Consider the following 23536-nt stretch of genomic DNA (forward strand, 5'->3'; position numbering starts at 1 on the left):
GGCCGATACCAGAGACTGGGAATTCTAGGAGTCACAATGGGCTATAATTGCAGAAACAGCTGGGCATGATAATACAGAAGGCAAACATTAATGCTAAGGAATGTTTCCTTCTGTTTCATGGGAGGAACCTTGGCACGTTTCCTTCTGTTTCATGGGAGGAACCTTGCAAAGACCTGTGTTGGTATAGTCGCATACACATGCTTCAGGAGAGTAAGCACTGTCTTTTGTGTTTGAGGATATGCACTATTCAGTTGCTAGATTTTTATATTTTCAGGAAGGGAAGAAAAAGATAAGGTGCTTGTCTCTCTCTCCCCAGGACTGCAGGTGCAAACCACAAGCAGATGTGGAATGGTTTGCTTGCCCTGGTCACTCTCATCTTGTACTCCGTTGCTGTGGCAGCCCTGGTCCTCATGGCTCTTTTCTACACGCGTGCTGATGGCTGCATGTACAACAAGGTCCTGATTGGTGTTAATGGTGGCCTGTGCCTCTTTGTGTCGCTGGTGGCCATATCACCGTGTGTCCAGAATCGTGAGTCTGCTGACCTCTTCTCCTGGATTTCTGGTGCTGCCACAGTTGGGTGTCTGGAGGCATGAGCCATGTCTGGGTAGAGTCTCATGACAGTTCAGAGCTGGTGCTGCTCTTGCCCCTTTAAGTACACTATGAAGTGCTGCTGCTGGTCATCTGCTCAGCTGCTGCATCTACAGAGCTGTGGGACGTTTTGGGTGTGCCATCAGGCAGGCATACTGTAAAGAAGGCTCAAATGTTGGTGGCTGGTAATGTGTTGTGGAGCTTACACAACTCTTACCATGGTAGCAGTTGAGGTAATAGCTGTCAAACTCATTCACCACTGTTTTATCATTTACTTTTGACTGCTTGTGATCTACCATCTGTAAAGTTCGGGCCTGGAGAAGCTGACAGCAGTATTTCATGCTTTGGTGTATTTTATGTGTGCTGTTAGTATCTTGCATACATTGGACCTGGAAATAATAATTGGAGTGACTCCAGCACAAATTTTACAGGCAAATAAAATTATCATGGCAGCTTGTCAATAGGTTTTGGAAAGCTGGTGCTTTGGGAGAGAGCAGAGGGGTGATTCTTTACTTACATGGGAATATTTAATACCTTTCTAAAACAGCCAGCAGAACTAAGGGACAGCCTCTTTACATGCCAGTGGAAATGTATCTAAACTGCCTCAAAGACTTAGGGACTGCTCAAAGTAAAACATAAAAGATACTCTTCTGAAAGAAACTAGTTAAGTACTAAATAACAGTACCTATTATATTAAGTATAATAAGTACTGTTATTTAAAGGATAGGAGTTTCTTTTTCAGTTTGTTAAAATGTCTGCAAAAATAATTTATTTTCCTCTTTCTTGTAAAGGCCAGCCCCATTCTGGATTGCTGCAGTCAGGAGTTATCAGTTGCTACGTCATGTACCTCACTTTCTCAGCACTATCCAGCAAGCCACCAGAAACTAGTAAGTTTTATAATGCTTTATGCAAATTCTTTTGGACATGCCATGTACTGAAATCAAGAATTTAACGAACCTGAGTTAAATAGATTTGGGGATATAGGAGTGCTGGGTTTGGTCTGTTCTGGCCCATGCAGAAGAAATTGCGAATCCTAAACATAAATCTATGCAGCAGAGAACCCATGCAATTGGCACTCTCCATGTACCTTAAATGCTTTGTTTAGAGGAGCTTAACTTACCTTCGGTGAGTTGCATCTGTTGCACCAGAGCAATTCCGGCCTGCTTCCTGTGGACAGATTTCCCAGAGTCTTGTAGCCTATTCCTCATGTGGCAAGTGCATGTTCTTGTACAATAGAATATTACTAAATACATAATGTGTTTGGTCACATGATGGGAAAGGAGTTGGAACAAATGGCTCTTGGATGCCTCTGGAAGAATGGGGTGATCAGCTCCATCCAAAAGTTGACTCAGTCCACCACCAGTTAGTAAGTGCTGGCCATCAAAGTGCATACTAAAATCACTTCTTTTCTCCTAGAACTGGTATGCTAGATAGCCTTAGCTCTGGATTCCTAATGGAGTAGAAACTTGAGTACCATTCATCTTTCATTTTGAGAGGAAACATTCTGAGAAAGGAAGGACTTGGAGTTATGTTGCAGTTGTCTGAGATGATGCTGTTCTTCAGCAGAGTTCCTGCACTCCGCTTGCCTTCTCACTATTGGCATTGCAAGCCCAGAGTAGGGAACTCCCTAGACTTTTATGTTCTTTATGCTACAAAACCCCAGCAAGACTTGACAAGCACAACTGAAACTGTTTCCTTTTCCGAGGTAACCATCAGATTCACCTATTTGGACAGGGAGCATTCTTCTCACTTAAAGATGACTTTTCTGGTTCAAATTACTAATGCTAAACCCCCTTTTTTAATTATTGCTCAACTTTTATTGTTGAATAACTAACAATAACTGAAGAGAAAAAATCTTTTGGCAGGAAGGAGAATTTTTTACAGACACCCCCTAAGAAGAAAGGGGAGAGGTGGGGGAAAGAATCTTCCCGCTGTCACACTTGTGTAGGCACAGGCACATGCACATTGTATTTTAGATCTAAGAAAGAAAAACAGTATTTAGATGGATAATTTATTGATGGAGCTTAAGGAGTGTTCTTGAATGAATATAGAAGTTAATTTAGAAGGTATCTGAATTACTGATAAGACTTGACACTAAAAACAAGAAGAAAAAAGGTGAAGAAAGTGGTGTATGGTATTAAAACAAGTTATTTCATGCTGGTGACAAACAAAGCTTTCAGATGTTAAGTGAATGCTCCAGTTCTTGTAGGTTTTGCAAGTGTGATTGTTGCATTTGTCAGAGTATACATCAAGCATGCTCTCTCAGACCTCCTGAATCAGATGGTCCTTTCTGGTTTTCCCAGGCCAGAGAACTCTCATGGTTGTCATCTGTTCTCAGAGGTGCATCTTTCCCCCCTGTCTGTATGATAAGGACTCTCATACTGGCCTGTGCAGCTTTTATAGTGGCATGTGCTGGAGAATGTATGGGGTGCTGGCACTTACTAACGTGTCTCATGCCCTGTCACTGATATTTGCCATGAACTTACCTAATGTTGACTCATTCCTCAAGGAAGGACTTTCCAATTGGCCATCTTGCAAATTGGCCACTTTGCAAACCAGGCCTGAAGAAAATGCAAGCTACAAGTATTTATATGCAACACCCAAAAAGCAGAGTTGCAAATGTGTTTAGAAGGAATGGGCAAACACAAGGTAATGTCTGCTGAACCTGTGTTATCGCTTTGTGTCTTAACTAAGTCTGAAACTGAAAAGATAAAAGACCTGCCAAACAGTGAACCCACCCTGCTGCAGATGCATCCCTGGTGGACACTGGTGGGGGATTCTGCACATCTCTGACCAAGGTCTTTTATAAAGGCTTGTCATCTCTTCTTTTTCTCCCGCCTCTGCCCTGTCCCTGCTGTGTGCTGATAAAGCCATTTGTGCAGCCCTGCAGGGCCATGCACAGTCCTCCCCCACCAGGTCAGGGGACTGAATTTTGAGTTTATTTTTAACCTGGGTGTAGCCTTGGCTGCATTTTGCCCTCTGCCCTTACAAATAGTTGTGCTGTCCCAGTGGGGATGCAATGTGGCTGCTGGAAGGGAAGAGGAGATGGGAACACAGTTTGCCTTAAACAGTATTGTCTCAAAAGGCTCTTGATTTGAGATGAGGTGCAGCTGTAATCTCTTGCTTTGGGGTGATGCTGCAGGCTACTACTCTGCCTTGTCTTATCTTCAAGTGGACACCAAAAAGCCATGTGCATCTTGCAAGATCAAGGACTGGATTGGTTTCATTTCAGGAACCTAGAAGTAATACTGCTTAGATGTTAAGATAAAATCCTGCCTGTAACTGCTGCCTGTACTTTTCTTTGGTCTTCTGTATAGAACAGGGCAACTACAGACCACCATTTTTCTCTTTCACTGAGTATGAATTTCATAGTTGTCCTCAAGGCACCCCTGCTGTCAAAGAAGCTTGTGGTCAGGTCTGTACTTACTTTGGTCTTACATGGCTCTGTAGTCTTGGGTGAAGTGTTAGTAAACTTTGAACCTGTTAGTTCACGAAGCAGTCTTTTTACTTGTCTGCTCTGGTCAAACAAGAAATTTTAGTACCCTGCTAAGTTGCATTTTTGTTTTGCTTGAAACACAGAATCTGCCAGGTCAGATGTACAGAATTTTTTCTATGTGATCTTTTAAAAAGATAGATAGACACAACTGAAATGTACATACACAAGTGTCTGAAGTAATAAAAATATTTGACTGAAAACCTTTGGTGTGAAGACTGTGTTGAAATGCAGTGAAATGATCTTTCCTAACTGTTCCTTTTGTGGTTTTTTTTGTGAAGTGCTGGATGAAAACAATCAGAATATCACAATCTGTGTACCTGAATTTAGTCAAGGCCTGCACAGAGATGAAAACCTGGTTACTGGCCTGGGTACTACCATTTTGTTTGGCTGCATTTTATATTCTTGGTAAGTCTGGGGGTTTGCGGTTACCTCACTGTAAATGCAGATATCATGGTCCAACTAGTAAAGGCTTATAGCAGGTCTCATGCAGGCAAAGTAATGGGGAGAAGTAGAATAGAATTGAGATGGAAGGTTCATATTCTCCTCAGTTTCAGAATGGTTAGATATTTTAGCCAAAAATGTTCAACAAGGTAATACAACTTGAAAGAACTATATTTCATTAAAACCAAATAGAGCAATTTGTATCTAGAAAAGGAGGGGAAAATTTCAAGCTGTCTGTGATCCCAACAGTCTGAGAGGGCTTTGATTCGGTATTTACTCTTTCTATTAAAAAACTCTAAGCAGTTATGTCCATCTAAAAAAGCTATTTGAAATTTTTGTAGCCTCTTGGCAGAGGCTATGACTGCTTCTTGAGGGTCTTTAAAACAAACAAAACTGGGAGTGTTTAGGTCTTCTGTTGAACAAATGATGAACACAGTACTGCCATCAGGATTTGCCAGCAATCTCCTGCTCTAAGAAAATCTGTTTGTGCCCATATAGTTGTGATGCTTACCTCGTATTATTGCACTCACATCGATAAATTAAGTCATGCTGCGGGACAGGGAGGGGGCAGTTGCTGATGACTGAAAGGTGATGTATCACTTGTTTTGGCTGTGCGGGTTGCCAGGAGACAGCACTGCCTGTCTGCTGCAGGATTTTGAGCAGGTTCTGCTTTTGAATCAATCAAAAATTCACATACTGAAAATTCTTCATAATTTTGAAATTAAAATGAGAGACTTTCTGAAGAAGAGGTAGCACAGCTACTCTTCTGTTTCTGATACCATTTAATTCTGGTATCAAATACATGGATATCATGTGTCATGGTTCTAGTTCAGATTAGAACAGTATTTGCAGTGCCGCAGGGTGTTTCAGGAATGCAGAAAACCTTCAGGTAGCCTGCAGGGGGGTGTGTGCCATGTAGCTGCAGAGATAGGAAGGCCTTCAGGGGAATGTTTTAAAGTATTACTAAGGCTCAGTGTGTACAGCAAAGCATTAACACACGTCTCCCTGTGGGTAGTGGGAAGTTTGCATTACACATCCTGTAAGGGGAAGACTGGGCAAGAAATATTTCTGATCAGGAGGAACTAGAAAGGATTCCCCCCAGACAACTACAGTCATGCAAGAAAGTGATCTCCAGGAACTGGTACACAGACAATAGTTGTTGGTAATTTACTTTTGAAAACTGCTGCCAGTGACCTGTTACTTCGATGGCAAAGCTTTTACAGAAATGCTGAGCCAAAGCGATGGCTGTGCAGTTAATATAAAAGCACCGGTTGTGCACGGCAGGGGAGAGCTCTTCTGAATTGCAAATTGGAGCACTTAGCTGTCTGCTGCTGTCTGATGGTGATGAATTCACCTTTCATGAGTGACCTACTTTTTAAGCTCGTGATTCAGACTGAGTTGGCCAGTGGCTGTTTTCAGGCTGGTTTATACTTGTGCAGAACAAACTTTTCACAGGCTTAGTGCTTGTTGCTACGTCCAGGCAAACGCTTAGCTTAGATAATGGGAGTAGACCATTTATGATTGCTGTGGTGTTGAAAAATCACACTGTTGGGCTTTATACTCATGCTGAGGTTTTGACAGTGTTTTCTTTTCCTCCTAGTTTGACTTCAACAACACGTGCAAGCTCAGAGGCACTGAGGGGAATATATGCAACACCTGAAACTGACGTGAGTTCTCGCTCCCTCCCACAGGATTTCTGTACAGACTTCCTCATGTGCTTTTCTTGCTGTTGTTTTCATGGCTAAGTCGTCTGTAATTAGGTGAAAACAAAAGTTTGTTCATAGCTGTGTGCCTCAGGGTAGGGACTTGTCAGAACACTTGTCCACATTGACCCTTTTGTAGCTCTTTCTGGTTGTGTGGAGGTGCCTTTAATGTACTGAAATAATTTGTTGCTCTTGCAGTTGATTTAACATCCTACAGGCTTCCCATGAATCTTGTTGTGCTGCTCCACACAAGATTATGTCCTCCTGTTTAAAGGAAAGGTTTGCTGGGAAGCTATGAAGAAGTGGAGGCGTTCTTGAACTTTTTCAGTCCTGGTTGCCTTTGTTCCCGTAGCAACGGACTAAGAGCCCAAGTTTCTATCTTATTTCCACACATAAGTACTTCCTTTCTTTTTGCCTATAATTTCATCTCAGATTTCATTTCTTGTCCCTGGTTCAGCGGTATGTGTTTCTTCGTTCTGTATGCCTGTTCCTTTGGTCTTCTTATCCTGGCAACACCCAGAAACACTGGGAAATTGGTGGGGTTTTGCTGAGTAAGTTACTCCTTACTTAGGCTTGTTAGTGTTCCTCTTCAAATGTGTGTGTGTGTGTGTGTTCAGAGGATGCATCTCCATCCCTAGGTCTCTGCACTAGTGTTACCTGCACCTGCAGTTTTAACTTCGATTTTCCAAGTCTTTAATCCGAGTGTTTGTGCAAATCCAAAAATGCAGAAGTATCTGCTGAGGCACTCGGTGTTAGCGGTAGCTGGGTGCGGGGAAGCAAAATGCGTTTCACTGTGGGAATGTGTCAGTGCCGGCAGAGCTTTCCTCTGGCAAGATGGTGTGACTGGACGGGGTGCTGGTGCCAGTGCCGAGCAGCTGAGCACCCAGTGGCTCCGCGCCCCCACCCCAGCCCTCTCAGGTGGGCAGCCTGCCAGCAGGTCAGCATCAAGCACCAAGACATGGCCTGGTGTACCTTGGGCAGGTCCAGGCAGGACCTGTGCCTTCCTGCCCTGTGCTGAGGAGGGGCAGGGCAGGGCAGGGGGCACTGTAGCAAACAGCTGCCCTTCACACCCACCCACCTTCCTCTGCCAGTGTTATGCCATAGGAGACCTTTTCCAAAGGGCTTGGGGCTGCAGTGCGCCCTGTGGCAGGAGCAGCAGGCAGGTTGAGGGTGGCTGGCACAGTGCAGGCACTGGTTGTGGCCCCATCACTGGGAGGGTCTGGCTTGTCTGCTGCAGGGCTTGCCAACAGGATTATTTCAGGACTATTTGGTTTTAAAGAGCAGTACAAGAGCTGCTGAACGTAAATGTAAAAAGTGACTGGTGAAGAGCAACTAATTGCACTCTGATTGCCTTTGCTGTGGCAAAAGGCCTTTGTCTCCTGGCCAGGAGTGTGAACGAGCTCTGCAGTTGCTTGTGTTGTACAGAGGGTTTGTGGGCATCTATGCTGAAGACAACCGAGCATTACAAGGAGCTAGCGGTATGTGTGCCAACACTACTAATTTCATTTCTCTGTGTGCGCAATGACTTTATTGCAACTGAATAAAAAAGTTTGAAGGAATTCAGCACTTGCTTCAGAATGTGAGTGCAGCCCAACAGGAGCTCAAGCTGGCACTGTAGGTGAGGCTTGGCACAGCAGTAGAGAGAGATACAGAATAAGGGTTTATTTAAACTCTCAGCCAGCCTCTTAAAAAGGAATGAGCTTTTTGTCTTCTCGTGAGTTTATGAACCCAGCAAGTATATGTAATCACAGATATGCACGGTAAAGACTGCCGTGTGATGTTTCCGTTGGGACACTTTACCTTAAAGGCTTGCTATCTGATTTTTGGGGGGGTGTTGGGGAAAACTTGCAACTGGCCTGCCGACTAGGGAGAGAGGCCAGAACACAAGGTATAGAATTACAAGGGTAAATGTTTGTTCATGCACACGAGGTGTCCCAGCCAAATTGGGGCACCCCAAATGTGGTTTTATGCAGGAACCTTATACCCTTCAAGCATTCAGATTTGACTAACCAACCACACTACTGTTTACTAGTCATAGTAAAACTTTGCAAAGCAGTGATGTATCTGCAGTGTTCTTGCTGATTATCTGTTGATCCAGATGTCCCTGGGGTCAGTCTTGCAATAGTTACTTATCTATGATGCTGGGAGGATTTGAAAGACGTGTTAGAGGAGCTGGGATGCTGGCATCATCTTGGTTGTCCAGGGGTATCTGTTAGCCTTCATGGATAGCTCTAAGCTTCCAATAGGCAAAGTCATTATTTCCACAGCCAAGCTGTCCTAAAGGACAGCTTGTTTTGTATTTTTTTAAAGTATGAACAGTATCAAAGTCTCCAGTGAAACTCCACTACCTGATTACATCACAGTGTATATTGTGAACTAATGGTATATTAACAAAGTTAATATACTTCCGTACAGTAAAGACTGATTGATATAATAGTTAGGGAAGGGAATTTTCCTTATAGGGTTTGCTGTCTTCATCAGACCACAACCAAAATAACTTCCAGAGGAGGATTTTATCAGAACAGGTAATATTGGTGATGCACTACAGAAAGTGCTGGCTCGTACTGTGGTCTGATACAGAAAATGTACTGATATATTTATTGGATAGTCAGCACCCTTTTCCCGTTTATATTACCCCTCAGTACAAAGTGTCAATTTCAGCCTTCCTTTTTCCATCAGTTAAAAAAAGATAAGATCTTCATTTAAATGAAGCAGTAAGACCAGTTTTCTGCTTTTACTCTTTCTACTTGTATTCATTCTGGCTCCGTTTCAGAAAAATCTTACAAAGATAAGTACATTTCTGACTTAGCTTGTGCAGTTGTGATTTCCTACCCGTACAGCAAGGTTTTAAAAATTCCTTACACTTTTATTTCAGTAGAGAAATTTTTTATTTAAAAAGCCCTCAGATGCAAGTCTGAAGAGGTAAGTCCCCTCTGAACTACTAATGTGCAACTGCTTTACTGTAGCTTTTCCAGCATCTTGTCATAATTCTTTGCACCTGTGTTTGACCTTGAGTTATGTAAACTGGGTAGAGTGATTCTCAAAGGATGGTTTATTTGCTCCAAATCTTACTGAGTAGGTTTTTCCAAAGCTTAGAAACTGCTGTTATGAACTACCTGGCATATCCTAATTTGAGTTTTGTGCTGGTTGGAAATAAACTAGACTTTTCTAAATCAGTGTCTGTAACATAGACATAACAGCCCTTCCTTCACCAGCTGTTCTGCTCCTTTGCTGTAGCACAGACTCTAACCCTTCCTGTTGTCTGTTCCACAGGTAGCTCGTTGCTGCTTTTGCTGTGTGCCTGATGGAGATGGTAATTAACATTTTCACTGCACAATTTATCTCACTAGTTGTGTCCTTACTCTCTTGGCACTAGTGGCTTTCAGACTAAAGCCAAGAGAGTAAGGACACAACTCCACATGGCGAGCTGCTTGTATCCTTGCTCTGTAGCATATCAAACTGAAGCAGCTGAAGTGCTCAGAGTTAGGTTAGGGAAAAAGGCAGGGGATGTAACAATACCATTTTAAAACAACAGGCTAGTTAATGATTCCTTAAAGGACATTTCATTACTGCAACATACACAGAGTAATCTCTGCTCTTTGCATGCTTGTGGGTGTGACTGCTGGATTTTTGTCTCAGTGGCTTTGCAGGGACTGCAGTTCAGGAGTGAGTTAGGAAGGGAGTGTCCTGTTTGCGGACCTGGTACAGTTGGGGTTATTAGCTGGAACTTGTGGGAGGAATATTGTACAGGTAGAGCAATTTAAATGGCCCAAATGCTCAAAAACTAGCCAGTAGGCCAGGAAACTGATACAAGGCAGGATTTCTGTGGCAATCTGATTTTCCTTACCAAAGGCTTAGACCCATGCCCTGAGGGCAAGGAAGTGTTCAAGTATTGCTTTCCTAAATCACACTGTAGACTTTTTGCTGTGCTCTTGGTGATGCCAGCTGCTGTTTTCAGTCCTTAATAAATTTGCAAAAGCTTTGTTGTTTCCTGTCTCTTACAGGTGATGCTGAAGAGCATGTTGAAAAAAGGGGAGGTCAGACTGTGATTTACGATGAGAAGAAGGGCACAGTATACAGTTATGCCTACTTCCACTTCGTTTTCTTCTTGGCTTCGCTCTACGTGATGATGACAGTAACTCACTGGTTCCAGTAAGTGTCTGTCTTTAAAGCTGAGAAATTAATGTCTCTCTGCATTGAGAGGGGAGATGTGGACAGGAACTTCTGTCATTGCTGTGTCTTCTCCTTAAGTAAGAAGCTGGAAGAGACGTTTCAGGTCTTTCCCTGGCAGTTCTTGAGCAAGATCTTGCTCTATAAAGGGCTGCTGTCCTCTGCTTCATGTCTGGGTTAACCTAGCTGAAGTCTGTTACGCACTTGGAAAAACAGAGGGTACTGTAGTCTGAGATATGAATAGTGAGTTTATTGTTTCTTTTTTTCTTTTCTTTTCTTTCCTCTTAACAGTTATGAAAGTGCTCAGATGGAAAAATTCTTCACCGGAACCTGGTCCATCTTCTGGATTAAGATGGTCTCCTGCTGGGTTTGTGTCTGTCTGTACTTGTGGACTCTTATTGCTCCACTCTGTTGTCCATCCAGAGAGTTCTCAGTGTGAACATTCAGAAGGGCCTTCCGTGTTTTTCTCTTTTCTTTTTTTTTTTTTTTCTTGTTACAAATAAAATACAACAGTCATTTTGTAAAGAGGAAACACCTGTTGCCCAGTTATCATAATGTATCAGTTAGTAAATTTTTAGTCAGACTAAACAAATGATTGAAGACTTTTTTAACTTTTTTAAGTCATCATGAACAAACATTGCCCAAAGGAACAAATCTGTTCCAAAATTTTGTAACTTAGGTGTGGAGTGTAGCAAACACAGTTGTTGCATAAACTGGAATAAGTGAAATGCTTTTCAAATAACTGACAATCTTTCTCTGGCTTCATAATCAAGAAAAGAAAAGATCATAGTGCAGGTGTATCTTCTTCCTTCCTGTGAATGCTGGATATCTTCTAGCAAATATGCATTCCTTTTTATACTCTTTTTATTAACTGTGTCTTTTACAGTTTGCAGTGATGATTTGGACTGCTGTTTTGTACAGCAGAGAATTCTTCTAAGTAGCATCCAGATATTTTTTCAGAAAACATAACTAAATACTTCTGTAGAAACAGAGAATATGTAAGAATTTGACTGCCAAAGCATCCACTAAAAATCATTTATCTAAATATTAAATATATTAAGTTATTGTATACCTAGATTGAGAAAGGAATGTACCAATGATAATAGAGTATTTATTCTATTATAACTTTAAAAGGCACCTGAATATTTTATGCAATTCACTTCTGGTCCAGTTGTTAACAGAAGGGCAATTCTACACACAAATTCTTAAACTCAGAATTTTGTTCAGCTTTGCTTTGCCACCTCATTTAAACTGAAAATTGTGTGTACTGCACAGGGATCTAAGATATGGTACATGCCTTATTCAGAATGTTTGCTGTTGAGAAAATGTGAGTGACAGGAGCACTGCCTATTGCTGTTAAATTTGAAAGTGGAATGCTCATGTACTTTGCTACCCTACTGTTTCAACTTTTGTCTGAACATCTCCCAGGATCTTCAGTTTCCGTTACTTACTATAATATTTTAAATGCATTGATGGTCAGGAAAGGGCTCTAGTGCATCATCTTCCTTTTCTGTGTGTTGGTTGGAAAGTATCCTTTCTAACTGCTATATTTTTATACTCCTCTGCTGATGTTAGTTTTGATGTTGGGATGAGATTTAGCCAACCAGTTCATTAATGGAGACTAAACTTATTTTGGAGAACTGTTCCAAGCAGTGGGGTAAGCAGGCAGAAAAAACAAGACAAGAAGACACATGTAACAGCAGCTGCCTTAGTACAAATGACTGACTTGACAATATCGTGTCAGAACCATGTCACTTTTATTTGCTTTAAGCAGATGATTTGGTGGTAGAACAACAACTCAGATGCCATAAGTGCTGAATAAGGTTGAACCCACTGTAGTTACCTACATTCCAGTGGGATGGATTTATGACTTGTGCTAGTACCAGAAGTTTTGTCTTCTCTCCTTACATATACATGTGTACACACACAGAATGTGAAATATGCATGAAATAAACAAAACAACTGATTTAGCAGTTGTTTTTTTTGAAATATGATTGACCCTTATAGCTTCACCCAGTGCTTTCTGCAAAACAAAGAAAAGCACAACTAGAAGCCCATGAGGTGGCCAAAATATTTGCATGCATTTGCTCTGTTGCAATAATTGATGGCTAATGGACACCTGGTGAGTAATACTAATGTAACAGATCTCAATTCTGCTCTTGATTTCATTACCGCTATTAGCTGCCCTGTTGCTATGGTATCCTAGGGCTCCTGTCTGGCTTGGAGCTTGCTAGGGGTGCAATCTTCCCAACCATATGCACTCTTACCTCAAACGAAATCTACAGGTGTGCAGTCCTGTATACTTGTACCACCTACCCCAGTGCTTAAGAGCCTCAAAATACATCTGTCATGAGATCTGAGGGAAGGAGAAGTCTGTCCAGAGGTGACTTGCTGCTCTTCTCCTTGTTTGCACTTCAGGGGGAAAAAAGCAGTTGAGACTTAGCTTTGAGTTAGAAAAGCAACAGATAGCTCTGGAGAGGGAGGCAGGTGTTTTATTTCCTTCTGCTTCTGCTGGGAGGTTTCTGATCTCACCAAGAGCTCTGCTAGCGTGGTGGCTCATCGGTATGTCTCTGCGTTTGGAGTCCAGCTATGCAGATTCTTCTGCAGCTGAAAAAGGCATTTGTTAATGCATTTGCAATGCAGAAGCCTTCATCTGTCCCATCCCTACGGTGAGAGCCTATGGGCTGTGCAATGATGACTAACATTTAGTCTGACAGTTAGTTGTCCCACCTAACTCATAGCAGCTGTTCTGAGAAGCAGTCACGATCCAGTGCTAGAGCTGTGAACTGCAGCTGATGGTCCAGGCTCTTGTTCCTCCCTTGACGAATGCCATTCCCTAAAGTACAGAGGCTTGCAGGAGTTGCCTTCTAGTGCAATGTGTGTTGTACTATGAGAAACCAAGCGTGTTTTTTTAAAGAGTAGCAATGTTTTTTATAACAGAACACTGGGCAAGGAGCTCTACAGAGGAGAGCATGCGCTATGTCAAGCGTAATGCAGGGAATGTAACTGTTCTGTGGTTCTGACAGCAGGGATCCCAGTCACAAATGTGGATGATCTTAATACATATCTTGGCCAATGTTTACAAAACACTAATTTTATGTAGGGAGTATCTGCCTGCATAAGGACTTCCTGCACCTCCTTGTGCTCATTTTTTTGTAGTTTGTATTTAAGGAAATAGATTTTGCACAAAGGAAACAGGGTTGTAGGAGGAAAGTCCACAGCGAGGCATGAGTCTGTTCTTTTTACAGAGCACACGACGCCTCGCTGAGTTGTTCCTTCGTCCTTTCCACCAGCTATTGACCTTCAGAATCTAGGTGTGAGGGTATACATAGGGAGGGAATGGGGGAGCACCCAACTAGACTGCTTTGTCTGCTTCTGAGCAAATTTTGTGCGAAAAGACCCCAAAAATAACTTTGAGGACCTGCATGTCCATGCTGTGGCCCCAGGTCCAACTATGGATCTCCAGACTTCTCTAAGGAAGCAGTAACTGGTGGCAGCTGGGTGTGCAAAGTCTCTAGTTCCGCAGTGAGGCACGGCTTCCTGCTGGCCCAGCAAATGTTGCAGCCTGAATGTTTGCTGTGAAATCTGTACTGTGAACTTCCATGTGCAACCACTTAATAAAATCCTTGGCTGTGGTTGAAGGAGTCAAATGCCCAGTTCATAAATTCCAAACAGTTCAGACAAACGGGGTTTTAAAACCTTTTAAAGTGCCTTCAGTACCTACTGCTGTGATAGCTGGTAATTCAGGTGGCACTGGAACTGGAAAACCTGAACTGAGCCTGTGACTGGGTGTTGCTGCCTTGTACCTTATGCCAGCGTGTACAAGACAGTCAGACCCATGGTGCATGTGGACGATGAAATAGTCTGTGCTTGACAAACCTCTGGGGATGAGACTGATTCGGATACTGCTGTACAGTGGAAGATGAACTGGGAAAACTCACCAAGAGCCTGATGCTTTTGTGAGTAATTGAGTAGTTGTTGCTTACACTTACATTTAAATTGTAAGCAGTTAACTTTCTTGACACATACCTAAAAGCACATGCAGGTGGGCAGCTGTTCTGCTTGAGGCAGTTAGCTGTTCAGTGTCTGTCCTGCCTTGTGCCATGATTGTTCATTGAAATTGTTCCTGAATGTGAATGGTGCAGTGTTTCTGGCTTCTAGTATTTTTGGCCTGTGTGAAGTAAGGAAGCTGTTGTTACAAAGACAGGAAGGCTAGAGAACACGTCCTGTACGAAGTTTCCTCTAGTTAAACTTGAATTTGAGTTGTTTAAAGGAGGAACATCTTGGAGGAACAGACCGTGTTGGCAGAAGTTAGTGCCGCTGAGAAGATGAGACAGTTTTATTGGCCTTTTCCTACTCTTTCAAATTTGCTATTGTAAGGAAGGTTATTTGGAACCTCACTGCTGCACTGCTGTCCGAGACTAGAATAATTTTAGTTTTTCTCATGAAGGGAACTGAGAGCTGCAGTTGTTACTTGTTATTGTTTGGGGTAAAATCAATGGACTCGGACAGCAAGCCTCTGAATCCAAACAGCTGGACTAACAAATGAGACCATAAAACCTTATTAAGAATGTGTGGAAAGCAGATGGATATGCTTGTTTGCTGTTTACCACCTAGTTCCTCAAAGCACGTAGGCAGCCCTTGCAGGTGGATGCCAAGCAAGGAACTCCACTGTGTTCACACACATCAGAGTTAATTACATTTTTGTGATACTCTTAGCTTTGTACTTCAAGCATTTCCATGAGGCTCAAAAAGCTTGTAGTGGGTTGGGCCACTTGTGTCTGAAACGGGTAATTCAGTGTTGCTAGCATATGCATAGTCCAGAGGGAGGGCTTATCCCCTCACAGAATCATAAACACTGCATGTCTATTTATTTATTTATTTTGTGTTTTAGCACCTTTGTGTTTAGCACCAAATCTAGAAGCGCTTTGAAATTGTAAACTGTGCATGTATAACTGCTTCATCAGCCACTGGTGCAGCTTTTTATGGGCTAGAACATTGCTATTAGTGAAGCAACTGTTGCACTTGCAAAAAAGCTGGTTTTTAACAGTTCTCTGGTTTTGACCAATGCATCAGGAAAATTTGGACACTCGAAATAGTGCTGGTTGAACTTTGGCTAGCAGCCCACAGTATCATGGGCATCTCTGAATGTATTGGTAACAAAATAATCCACTGACTGCTTTGAAAACATGCTATAAAGATTTTGTGCTATAAACCTTTAGGCTTTCCTCTTAAATGAGTTGATGAAGCAAAATATCTTGAGACTGTACCTGTGTGCCTAGATGAGCAAGATTATCTGCAGCTAAAATTTTGCTCTCATCTTTCCTTCTGGTCTTTAGAAGCAATGGCTTTTGCTTGCAGGCTGTACCTCCTCATTTCATTTGTCTTTTTCCTCCTTGGATTTGTTTTTTAAAGGCATTGCTTCACTTCCATTCTGACCCCTATCAAGTGGGATGTCTTTGGTGCTAAAAACTAGCGAAGACTTCTTTGCCAGGTCTTGTTGATCCTTTCCTTTTTATAGCAGGACAACCTGCAGTGTTGAAGCAAAGTCAAGGATCATAGTTTATTATATGGATCACTTTTCCTCTGTGAAAGCTGCTTGTTTTCTGAAGTGGCCTAAAAGTTCTTGTGGGACGAAAACACAGCACTATGACATTTTACTTTGTGTTTTCAATTTTGTAAACAGTAGTTTGAACTGTTTCACATGACCGTACGAGGGAATGCCAGGGGTGAAGTGCTTAGAAAGCTTTGGCTTTTTGCACTCTTGGCAGGATGCATAGCTCGGGAACTGGTATGTCTGCATTTTCAACATCCTGAGGCAGAATGCCCAGGTGCCCCAGGACGGGGATGCAGACACACTGCAGAGGGTTTGAAGTAGAAACTTCAGGAGACTGGCATGATGGCTGCTTTCTGATGACTGAAGAAACTCTGTAGGTTTCAAATAGGCCTTAAGTCCAGTTTTGTTTTGTGTTTTTTAACTCAAGCCCCGTTTCAACTCATTCCAACCTGTTAAAAATAATGTTATTTTTTAAAAGTTGGAATTTATTTCAGATATAAGCCATATTGTCTTCTGCCTGTTTGCCAGTCTCCCAGAGCTCCCAGTGCCATAGTGTACAGCCATTTGCACAAACTTCTTCAAGCCACAGTTGTCAGTTTTGGAACCACTCCAGCAGCTTAAAGCTTCCAGGGCTTTTGCTCACCAGAGCTGCAGGGTGCAGCACTGCAACCATGCTTCTGCCAAAGAAGCCTCAGTGCAAAGCCAAGAAGAATTTTGGAAAGCAATGGGGATATAATATCTAGTTACACATACTGTAGCTTTATTTTTCCTCTTACCGATACATGTCCAGGTGCTTAGGTGTTTGTGGACATCCAAGCAGATTTAAAGCGAAGAGAATTGATTTTCAGAGAAAATAGTTCAACTTGTCATATACAAGCTAAGAAGATACTTACTAGGAACATACGGGTTCACTGTCTGCTTTTTGTTTCCACCAGTGAGTGGTGGTCAGTCTTGTATATGCCATGTTTGAAAGCTGGATGCAAAGTAGTCAAAATGTAAACACATTTTCTTAATGGTGAGGGGTTTTTTAGTAGTCTTTTTCAAGGTTCTTCATATCTCAAGGGAACTTTTTGGTGTGTGTGTGTGGTTTTATTTTATTAAGCTGTAGCCCAGTGAAGTGGAGGTTTGCTAGTTTATTTAACATTTTCTGTGAGTGTTGTGATCTGTAGTAACTGTAACACTTTGACTTTTAAGGATTAGTAAAGATTTCAGAACTGTAACATCTTCATTGTAAAATAGTCAACAGCTTTGCCTTTTTAAAGCATGTTAATGGATTTTATGGACACTTCCTTTTGTATACTGAGTGAATGTATTGTTATAGATTTAATGTTTAATGGACCAATAAAATTTTTCTTACATTTGAAATGAATTGTTGTGATAAATTAAAGTTGAAAACTCAATTCGTTCCAGGAGAAACTTTAAAAATATATAAATACACAATCTAAGCAGTTACTGAGCTAGTAAAATAAATAGGTTGATCTTTTTTGTTCACTGTATTTGGATGTTTAACAAAAAAATTGTTGGCCTATAGAATGTTACATGGTCTTGCTGTCCATGTTGTTTTTGTATCCCTTCAGAGCATGATCTTGGAAGCTGGCAGGTTGCACAGATTTCTTCGTGGTGTCTGCTCTATACAATCCAGCTCTCTGAGATACGTCGGATACTTCTCCTGGTGCAAACACAGTATTTTCCAGGCCAAGTATAGCACTGGAGCCTGTGCAGTTGTTTGAAGCAAGGAACTCTGTTTTTGGGGTTTTGGTTTTGGTTTTTGTTGTGTTTTTTTTTCTCATTTGCCCTTATGGTAGGATGGACTGCTGCTGAACTTGACAGCTACGTCCGCACAAGGGAAAGTTCTGCCTCTCCATGGGTCCCTTGCTTCTCACCATCCATGTTAAGGCAGTTGTAGAGTCCCATGTCAGCACTGCCAGCTGCAGCCTGCCAGCTGGTACTGGCTGTACCCGTGCGTGGAGCTGACCAGACCCACACCAGGGCATGGTGTCACGTGAAAGGGGGGCTGGTGTGTGCGTGTGTGTGTGAAAATCCTCTCGACCCCAGGTGTTTCATCTGTCTTAGTGCCCCAGGAAAGCCAAGACCCTTGTGCCCAGCCAGTCTGTCAGCATCCCATTACAGGGACCCCTCACTTGAACAGCCCTGCTGGACTGGAGGGCGACTCGACTGCCTTGTTCAGGGAAACACACCAACATCAGGGGGACCCCTCGGCTGATCTTCCCTCCTTGTTTAAATGTGTTACCTGCTGCCGGCAACTGCTGATGCCCATTAACAGTTTATGGAATGACACTGTTTATTATAAAGTCATGACAAGTTAAGATTTGTGATTGCCAGTAATAGGGACTGTTTGCAAAAACAAGCTTGAATTGATACACAGCCAAACTATACCAATGACAACTAGAATGAGTTAGTTATTTAGCATGCATAAGTAAAAGTTCTAACCCAATAGGTGTCCCTGTGGGGGAGAAGGCAGGTTCAGCCTGTCAACCGATCCCAGAAGTTACAATGGAGTCTTCCGTGTCCTCCCCTCATTCATTCACATTTTATACTTCACTCTCCGGTGGAGCTTGAGTGACTCCAGTCATACATTCTTTCGTTATTGATTGGTGTAAACTTCTCTCACTCTCATTTAAAGACATAGTTGATAAGAAATAGAAAGCGCATGCTTGGTGAGGGGTGGCTGTGCCTTGGAGGTGGGTAACTTTGGGGTGGAGATGTGTGTTAGTATTGTAACAAGATTACAATGAGCAAGGTTCATCTAAGGAGAATAGTTTCACCACAGTTGTTGGCCCAACAACAGACATCATCTTATATATTTTCCATTTGACAGCCGTTGTGCAGCTTACCAGCTGTGTGGTACCACCAAGTTCCCAGTCCTGCAGGGAGCACAGCAGAGCTTGGCCACGGTGTCCCTACTCTGCTCCACCTCCACTGCTCCCCCAGGATAGCAGGCTGTGCTGTCCAAAAGTGGCAACTGTGTTTTCCTCTAAAAAGTTGTAATACTACAGCTTCTATTAGGTCCCAGTTTTCTATCATTTCCCCCCTCCAAGCAATTTTCCCGCACGTGGGTTCCTTGTGGTTATGAGAAACTGCTGACCAAGTTGCTAAGGGTCGGATGGCAGCTGCAGTTCTCTGCAGCTCTGGTGTGCGTAGCTGGGGGGCTGCATGTTTGGACTGAGGTGCGAGGCTAAAGCAGTTCCCGAGTGGTGCAAGGTCTGCAAGAGCTGACCAGCCACATTTGCGCAGTGGCCTCCCGGTGGCCTGCCCACCCCTGCCTTCAGCCCACCCTGCCTTCAGCCCACCCTGCAGCATCTTGGCAGGATGTTCCTTCCTGGCGTTTCCAGCCAGGAGATGGTCTTCAGGGAGCATAAGCATTTCAAGCGTGTTTGTTGTGGTGTTTGCAGCACACAGCAAAGAGTTAACCTTTGGTGAGACCTTAGACCCTGGTGCAGGAGCCCCAGGGCTCTGAACTCCCAAGTAGCTGCAGCTGCTGCTCCAGCTGAGTGCAGCCCCACTGCACAGGCTGTGGGGGCCAGAGAAAACAACACATTGGGTTTAAGAGTGTGGGAGTCCAGCATCTGTACTTGCCAGGAGCTACGTCTGCTTTGCACAACAGCGGTGGTGCAAGAGGAGCTTGTTTAAACTTGTACGCAGGGACTGCATGGTCTGTGACAGGAGTGTGAGGGGCAGGAGGTTACAGCTGGACTTTGCTGTTGCTGGACTTTGCTGTTCCTGAACTTGCAGGCTACCCAGCAACTGGTGTGTCGACACAACAGGCATAGTGAGCGCCAGTGTCCTGTTGTAAGGTCTCCACAGCACCTTCTGAAACAAAGGAAAAGTTCCAGCTGGCTGAGCTGTGGCTGGTTTCTGTGGCTACCAGCTGAGCAGGCCAGTATGATTCTTGTCCAGGTTGGAAGCTCCAGCTTCACCTCTGACAGCACGAGAGCCAGGTGTCTCATCTCCCAGCCTCCAGTGGCCAATGGCCATGGTGTAGACTGGAAGAGAGCCTGGAAACTGGCAAGCTCAGGGGTGGTATGTTGGTGTGGCAAATGGCCAGGGTGCTCCCTCCCAGCCACTGCAGCAAGAGAAGAGCCCCCGGCGCAGGTGGGAGGGCTCGGGGGTGGGGGTGGAGGGTGGGGGTGGGTGGAAGACCAGCAGGGACTCGGAGGCCAGCTGCCATCATGCTTCCTGATGGAGCTGATGTGTGCTGTGGTGCCCTGACCCGGACATGCTGCAGGCAGGTCAGGGTGGGCCAGGCCTGTTGCATCCACCATGAGGGGACCACCTGTGCAAAATGCATGTAGTGTGGGCCCCGGCTGCAGGGCACCCATGGTGGGGATGGGGTGTGTGTAGTACAAGTACCTGCCTTCTGCCCAGGTTGTGCCCAAACCATTCACAGAGGGTATGGGCCTGGGGAAGGGGAGAAGGGGCTCCGTCCAGTGAAACACAAATACATAAGGAAGACGTATATCTGCTTTATGCTCTGTGTTCTCATTCATAAATAAACAATACTGCAGCTACAGCCTATGTTCAGCCAGAAAAAGATGTTTTTTCTCATCTTTTAAGCGTAATTTGACAATACCCACTGTGTTGCTCCAAAGTAGCTAGCCTTTCAATCCTCTGTTGAAGACCCAGCGAGTGAAGTTGGATTTGGTGAAGCTAAGGGGAAAGGACTGGAACTGGAGGATCTTTCATGATGAAGCACCATGCCAGAGAAACACTCCAGCATCATGCCCTTCGCTGTAGAACTCTGGGATCCCTCGTGAGACAGTTCCCAGGGCTGTGCTGCTCCCAGAAGCCTGAGCAGTGGTGCACAGGCCTGCAGTGAAAACTCTTCCTGTAGCCCAAGCCTTTGATAGCAACATATACCATTTTTATTGTACTGAGAACAGGAAACCACTTTTTTTTAATTTTGATACTCCCACCTGATAATTTCACTCAGCATTTCCCCTGTATTGTGCTGGGAAAGAGCCATGGCTGTTCATTTTCTCAGGGCTTCTTCTGATTTTTAAAACCCTCACTGTATTCCCCCTCTGTGTATTTCCTCCCTCACGCTCGCCCCAGGCTGAAGTACTGTTTCCAATTGTCCTTTTTAAAGTAATTCTCCTATATGCTGCAATATCCTTCTCTTCAAGTGTCCTTGTAGTCTGTCCTCCCTTCCTTTCATAGCTCCATTTTGAAAAAGAATGTAGGAGAAATGCACATGGTATCCAACACCTTTCTGTACTTCAAATTACAGAGTGCATTGTAATACAATATTTTTTGGGGGGGCTTTTTGTGTTCTAGACCTTTCTTAATGTTTACTAAGGCTTAATTACTAATGCTTAATGCAGTGTTTTGAGCTTCTAACTTGGTGATTTATTTTCATAAGATTGCAGTACCTGCTGAGGGAGCTTGGCTCTAAGTGGGGACCACAGGTCAAAGCCTGGCTTTGTATATGTGAAAGTTAGTATTATTTTCTCTCTGTGAAAGTTAAGATTATTTTCTCTCTGTTGGTGATTCTACATTTATCTCCATATGTCTTTTGGTTTTAGTCACATGCAGGTCATAAGATGTGACTACAACGCCCTGCAGTCAGCTTTTTTTTGCTTTTACAGGATGTGGTAGTGTTACTCATAGTTTTCTGGGGTTGGGAGGGCAGGGAGATCTAGCAGGGCTCTTGGCAGGGGTCTGCCAAAGGTAACAGTCTCCAAATGAGTTAAACTGCTCTAAAGGAGATACAACTTTTTCCTGGCAGGTTTGGAAATGTACGAAGAAGCTCTTGACCAGACAGCTTCCAACCACTTCATGCCTTGAAACATGTTGTTCCTGACACATTCCAGATAAACAAAATTGCGCTTTCTTCCCCATCCTGTTTAATACTGAATCCAAAATGGGAATAGATTCAAACTTTTCCTGATAATGTTTTAAGGAAGTGTCACTCCATTACATGCTGCTCCCTAGATTTTAGGGCAAATTTGAAAACAAGTGAAGCCCCAGTCTATTTTGTCTCCTTTTAATTTTCATTTTTATACAAAAATGGGTCTGGTATAGTCACATCAATAAGAACAAGCTGCGGTGTGCAGTCTGATAACAACAATCATATAAGGATTTAAAATACACTGTTTTATTGTTTGCAATAGCAATGTTAGTTTGCTTTTCCTTCTTAAATATCACCAACGCCAAACTGCTGAGCTTGAAATTCTTGGAAGTCCTCTGGGATAGTGTCTGAAAACAAGAAAATATGCAAAAGTTTAGTCTCTTCTAACAAAATCAAGGAGCACGTAAATTAATGAATTACCCACTTACTCCTTTTTTTTTTAGGTAATGTGCCTTCTCTTCTGTTTACACATTAATAACTAACAGGGAGTGTTTTCAGTTTTAGCTGTGCACCACTGAAAAGCATAGAGAAGCTAACAGGACGAGTGCTACAATGCCAGCCCATAATGGAATGCTATCAATCTTTGAATTACATTTCCACCTGAAAACTTTTTGGATCCTACTCCTCTCTTTTTATTAATAAACGCTGACCAGAAAGGCAGGAAAAGTGGTTACCTTGTTCTGCACCCCAGACACGTTTGTGGCATCAGCATCTCTATTTCTCATGTACCCTAATTCAACTTCCCTGCAATCGCTTCCCATGCCACAAATAGGTACGGAAACATCAACAGGGACCAACAGCAGCTGGTAGAAAAACTTTAAAATTGATGAAGGGAGTTGGAGACAGGTCAGTGCCTAAGAGTAACTACAATTCTGTTTGAAGTGTTGAGTTTGCAGTGTGACTTTGCCAGATCCCAGAACGTATTACCTGGACAGCCACAGAGCTAACCATAGAGCTAAAGGTGCAGCCAAAGATGGAGCCACAGCAAGGAAGCTCAACTGCACGACCTCAGCTTTGCTCTGATTATTTCCACCCTGAGACAGGACAAGTAACCAAACTGAGAAAAAGAAGTAACTGTATAAATACAGTATATAGAAAAGAAGGAGTAAGTCCTTTGCTTTTTTTGATCACTCCTCTTCCTGAGGCTTGAAGATTAATTTTAAGCTTTTTTTTGAAAGTGTAGGAACTTGACTGAAATGAAAGCAGGAATGCTTTGGGACTCCAGAGGCTTCTTTGAGTGCGTTTCACTGACTTAACTGCAGCACCTGCAGCAAAGCCATTGCCTGCTCACTGCCAGGAAAGTATCTACAACTTCAGTGGCAGCTTTGAAACATGTTTTCTGGGAAACCACATACTGTTCAAGACTCCTAGCAAACGATTTTTAATTGTAAGCACCACTGTCTAGAAGTTCCCCTGTTTAACCATGACCTTCAACTGCCAGCCTAGGTGTACCAAGTGCCCAAGAACCAGAGTCCGTCAACAGAACAAGCCACAGAGCCAGGGTCTGGCCATGCAGCTGCTGTGTCCTCTGCGGACCTGATCTGGGCTTCTTGGATCCACAGAAAGCAAGTAAGGAAACTGTTGCAACTTGGCTGGCAACTTATTTTCCTAAGGCTGCCTCGGTCAGGTAGGGTTTGATGCTGAGAGGAGGGGGGCAGCTTCTCCAACCCCACTTCAAGCTAGTGGAACTGCTGCCAGGGCAGAAACACCCA

General features: G+C 43.3%; 2 protein-coding genes across 3 annotated transcripts in view; one reads left to right on the forward strand and one right to left on the reverse strand.

Annotated features, from left to right (window-relative positions):
- The window catches only part of SERINC5 (serine incorporator 5), a 44330-nt gene extending 27010 nt beyond the window's left edge, over positions 1 to 17320 (forward strand). For both annotated transcript variants that reach the window (XM_080370880.1, XM_080370879.1), the window contains 7 exons: positions 317 to 528; positions 1380 to 1475; positions 4363 to 4489; positions 6126 to 6192; positions 9502 to 9541; positions 10233 to 10380; positions 10690 to 17320. In XM_080370880.1, coding sequence (XP_080227006.1) covers positions 317 to 528; positions 1380 to 1475; positions 4363 to 4489; positions 6126 to 6192; positions 9502 to 9541; positions 10233 to 10380; positions 10690 to 10837 — 838 coding nt within the window. In that variant the 3' untranslated portion in view covers positions 10838 to 17320. The remainder of the gene's footprint in view (positions 1 to 316; positions 529 to 1379; positions 1476 to 4362; positions 4490 to 6125; positions 6193 to 9501; positions 9542 to 10232; positions 10381 to 10689) is intronic.
- Positions 17321 to 21233: 3913 nt separating this feature from the next.
- THBS4 (thrombospondin 4) overlaps positions 21234 to 23536 on the reverse strand; it is a 47081-nt gene continuing 44778 nt past the window's right edge. The window contains exon 22 of the mRNA XM_080370856.1: positions 21234 to 22171. Within this exon, the coding sequence (XP_080226982.1) occupies positions 22110 to 22171 (62 nt within the window). The 3' untranslated portion in view covers positions 21234 to 22109. The remainder of the gene's footprint in view (positions 22172 to 23536) is intronic.

The sequence above is a fragment of the Falco punctatus genome, assembly GCF_963210335.1.
Source record: "Falco punctatus genome assembly, chromosome: Z".
Lineage (NCBI taxonomy): Eukaryota > Metazoa > Chordata > Aves > Falconiformes > Falconidae > Falco > Falco punctatus.